Raw genomic sequence first — 4,350 nt, forward strand, 5'->3', positions numbered from 1 at the left:
TCGTTTTCAGAAGTATTGTCAATTATTACTCCAGCCCCCACTTTCTTCGATGGGGTATGTACCGGTACCATGGTTGCGGGTAGGGTGGGGGCTTTAATGCACGCGTGTACTCTACATAGGAATTTGCTCGGCGTTCTTGGGCCTGTACCTGCGTCTCCTACTATGCTGCAGCCCATGTTCTCCCGCCATTCCTCACGTCGTTCTATGTTTCTGGGACTAGGTGGGCTTGGCCTCACTCTCCACGCGAGACTTCAGGCTACATGTTCGCCCGTCCCGGCTGTTTGAGGGAAGAGTCTCAGCTTTTGGAGAACACGGCTGTGATCGCGGGCCTACAAATGTACGTACATCTAAGGTAGCGTCCCGTTTCTATCTATGGGGAACTTCGATACATCACGCCTGTATTCCACCCTCGGTGGTGTGCCGAAAGTCAACGGGTAGGAGACAGTGCTGTGAGGAGATCTTAGAACCGGGGACATCATCTTGTTGTGGGGGGCTACATATACTCAGGCTTGTTTGTACATACGGGATGGTGGGCTTAAGTCATAGCGGCGGGTTTTGAGCTTTCGTTTTACATCCATACCTACGCGTGTGGGTTCTTTGCTATCTCTAATATCAATGGAGGTAAATGTAGCTTTTACGGTGGTTCTATTATTGATTACTATAATGGAGGCTGTTTGGACGCGGCGCGGTGTATCGATTCTTCCCTTGTTCTCTCCGTCGCGGTTTAGGTCTGGGAATGTTAGTCTGTGTCGTGTATAGAGGCCTGTCTTTCGTCGCGAAGAGTGGCCACATGTGTATAGAGGCTGCCTTCTGTAGATAGATGCGTGTAGATAGGTATAGCGAGAAATATATACGTGTAACAAATGTGCAATGGTAATATATCACGAAAATCCAGTGGGCATTTCTACAAGCAGAGGGCAAGGATCAGAGGACTTCTCCTATGCAATCGCCGTAGCGTAGTCCCGTATACATATCATCTCATCCAGGCCTCACGTCCTCGGATTTGACACTGTGCGTGGACTCAATTGATTCCCATGTGTGTATTACATATACGTGCATGTGTACTCGATCTACGACCACCCCTCCCTACCTTTCTCTCCCTCACCATGGTCAACTGACGACTTTATAAATCACCTGGCTCAGTCACCAGAGTGAACCCCAAGGTCAAAGACACAAGCAAAATGCAGAGTTCTATTCCCCTTCCCCACACCATTACACACACAAGGAAAGGAAAGCTCGAAGAAAAAGAAAAAAAAGAAAGCTCTAACTTCATGCAAAGTGGAGAGGCAACTAACTACCTATCGTCCCAGCCCTATCACCCGTTCACCACCACCCTGAAACCTCACAAGAAACACTGACTGGACCGAGTTCATTCACCAGGCCCCGAAAGGAGAAACTACCTCCCCAGCTCTAACTTAACTAGCACTATAAATACCTACAGATGAAACCCGAAACTCAAAAAGAAAAGGAAAAAAGGCACTCCTCCCTACCACCCCATAGCCACTCAGCGCGGCCCGCATGCCTACAGAAAGAAAGAAAAAAACCGCAAAAACAAGAAAAAAGACCCAACAGCACAGTCTAACTACCCACTAACCTCGATATCCGCCCCCTCATCCACCCACACGCCCTCCCACCACTTATTCAGCGCATCCTTCAGCTTCTCGGCCTTCATCTTGACGTACTCAAGCCAGTCCATCGCCTGCTTATTCGCCTCCGAGTCCTCGTCCGCCGTGCTATCTGTCGGCAGCTTTGTCGCCGTCGGCATCACCGCCGCTGTGGTCTGCGTCTGTGTCTGCGTCTGTGTCTTCGTCGCCGCAACGCCACTTGGGACTGGGAGCTTTGGCTCTCCCGATCCCCCCTTCTCCTCGTCCTCCTTCGCCGCGGGCTCCTCCTCATCACTGACAAGTCTTAGCGCTTCAATACCTGCCAACGTCGCATTGCTGCCTCCTGCACCTTCCTTTAGCCCCAATGTATCGCACAGCATACGATACACCTCGACATTGCCAAACTCTTCCACCACCCCCGCCTTCACCCCCGCCACTTCACCACCATCATGCTCATCCAGCCGCCACGCGCCCCCGCTACCATGCAAATGCCTAAACGACGGCCCCCGCGCAATAAATACCGCGCGCATCAGCGGGTGCGTATTATCATACCCGTGTAAGCCTGCCGGCGCATACTTTGCCCCCAGTGGAGCCGTCTTCACGTCGAATTCCTTTCTGGTGACAATGGCGTAGCCCGTCTCGGGGACGATCCAGAGTGGTGCGATCCGTGGATTCGCGGAGAAGTGCCAGCGGCCAGGCATGTCTTCGTCGCGCAGGAAGACGTCCCAATTGTGCTCGCCCTTGGCGGCGTTGGCGGCCACTTCAGACTTAAGTGTTGCGTGCAGCTGCGAGATGTTGACACCTGGCGCGGGACGCAGACCGTACAGCGGCCAGCCGTCGGTGTGGCTGATTTGCGACATGTCAATGATGTCGTCGAGATATATGAGGCGGTCGTTAGCCGTGCTCGCCATGCCGTGGTCTGAGACCACAACGATATTAACAAGCTCCGTAATATTACGGGCATCCAGTCCCTTCAGCAGCTCCGCGAACATAGCGTCAACAGAGCGGATCGCGTCGTCAGTCTGCGTAGTGTTGGGCCCGTACTTGTGGCCCACGGAGTCAATGTTGGGAACATATGCGGCGACCAGCTGCGGGCGGTCAACGAGGCCCATATCGAGGAGCTGGAGGATGCGGTCCGTCTTGCGCGAGAGGACTTCGGACCCGTTGTACCGGTCGAGGTAGGAGATTCCCCAGCCATCGGCGGCCTCGGATCCAGGCCACATGTGCACGGCGGTCTTGACGCCCTGCTTTTCGGCGGTGGACCAGATGGGCTCGCCGCCCCACCAGGAGACGGAGTGGGAGCGTGCGGGGTCGGTGTAGTAGAACTCCTTCTCGATGGTGGGGTCGAAGAAGCTGTTGCCGACGATACCGTGGGACTCGGGGTAAAGGCCGGTCACGAGCGTCCAGTGGTTGGGGAAGGTGACGCTGGGGAAGCTGGGCGTCATGAACCGCGGGGAGAGCCCGGAGGCGACGAAGGCGGTGAGTGTGGGTGTGAGGTGCCGCGAGAGGAAGTCAGCGCGGAAGCCGTCGAGGGAGATGAGGATAGTGGTGGGGCGGAAGGCGTGTGTGCCGTTGGAGAGCGTAGCGGGCCGTGGGTTGATGGGGTAGGTGCTGTGAGAGGAGAGTGAGAGAGAGGCGAATATGAGAAGCATCAGGAAGGTCAGCAGCATGCTGGTGACGAGGAGCATGGAACGGCCATTCGGTTTTCGTGGCTGCTGAGTGGATTAGCTGTGTTCACTGACTGACTGTGGACAAGAACAAGAGAAGAACAAAAAGATGCGCGATATCTGGGGGTATATATTGAATTCTCGCAGACTCCCGCAACATCAACAAAAAGATACAGCAATTCCAACACCGACAAGAAGAACAAGACAAGGACTCTCTAAGCAATCTACCCACCTTCCTCTCATACGCCAACTTCTCCGCCAGCAGCTCATCCTCCTCAATCTCGCTATCACTCCCCGTGTCACTCCCCGTCCCAATGCCAAACTCCCCCCCTTCCTCCATCCCCAGCCGCTTCCCGCCCATCATAGCCACCACCTCCCTTACGCCCTTCCGGCGCCCCATGCCACGAACCTTCTTTCCAATCTTGATGCTCCCATTCCCCACCTTGCGGCCGATGCTCCCAAACAGCCCCTGCCCACCCGACAGCAGCTTCTCGCGCTCCTCCTCCTCGCGAAGAACCTCCATGTCCCGCTCGCCGCCAGCTTCTTCTTCATCTTCGGTAACGTCGCTATCGCTGTGTGCTGGGGCGCGCGGGGAGGTGCTTCCGCGGACGGCGGCATAGGCGGGCGCGTCGGCGTCGTAGGAGCGCCGGGAGAAGAGGCCTGGGGCCATGGTTGCTTTACTTTTGTTTTCTTTTGTTTTCTTGCTAGGTTGGTAGCAGGTGGGCGTCCTGAAGGCCTCCGTGTGTCGTGGAGAGCTTCGTGAAGCTCCTTGGTGGCGTGTGCAGTGAGGTGAGCTGTGGTGATGTCGACCAACAACTTAACGAGCGAACCAGCTGACAATCGAGGTTAGGTTGGGTTAGCTGGCCTATCCTGGGGAAATGGTGAAGTGGTGGGCCGGGTAAGTTCTCGGGTAGCTGGCTGCCGAAATTAGATTTCTTGGTATGATCTTCGATCTTCACAGTGGCTCACTCGCCGGCGGTTAGCAGATTTGAAGAGTGGGTTAGGTGAGTCTCCACCAATTAATGTGTGGGTTAGGGCATTTCGGATATTTTAACAGGTTTATTCTAGCCTACCGGTGA

At 55.1% G+C, this 4,350-nt stretch overlaps 1 protein-coding gene across 1 annotated transcript; it reads right to left on the reverse strand.

Annotated features, from left to right (window-relative positions):
* Nucleotides 1-1,582: 1,582 nt before the first annotated feature.
* H6S33_002287 (uncharacterized protein) lies at nt 1,583-3,941 on the reverse strand (the record flags this gene model as incomplete). Its single annotated transcript, XM_044833658.1, has 2 exons — nt 1,583-3,316; nt 3,504-3,941. 2 exons carry the CDS (start codon nt 3,939-3,941, stop codon nt 1,583-1,585), a joined length of 2,172 nt encoding a protein of 723 aa, XP_044693430.1.
* Nucleotides 3,942-4,350: the final 409 nt, after the last annotated feature.

The sequence above is a fragment of the Morchella sextelata genome (assembly GCF_020137385.1).
Source record: "Morchella sextelata strain SCLS chromosome Unknown scls_12, whole genome shotgun sequence".
In the NCBI taxonomy this organism is placed as follows: Eukaryota; Fungi; Ascomycota; class Pezizomycetes; order Pezizales; family Morchellaceae; genus Morchella; species Morchella sextelata.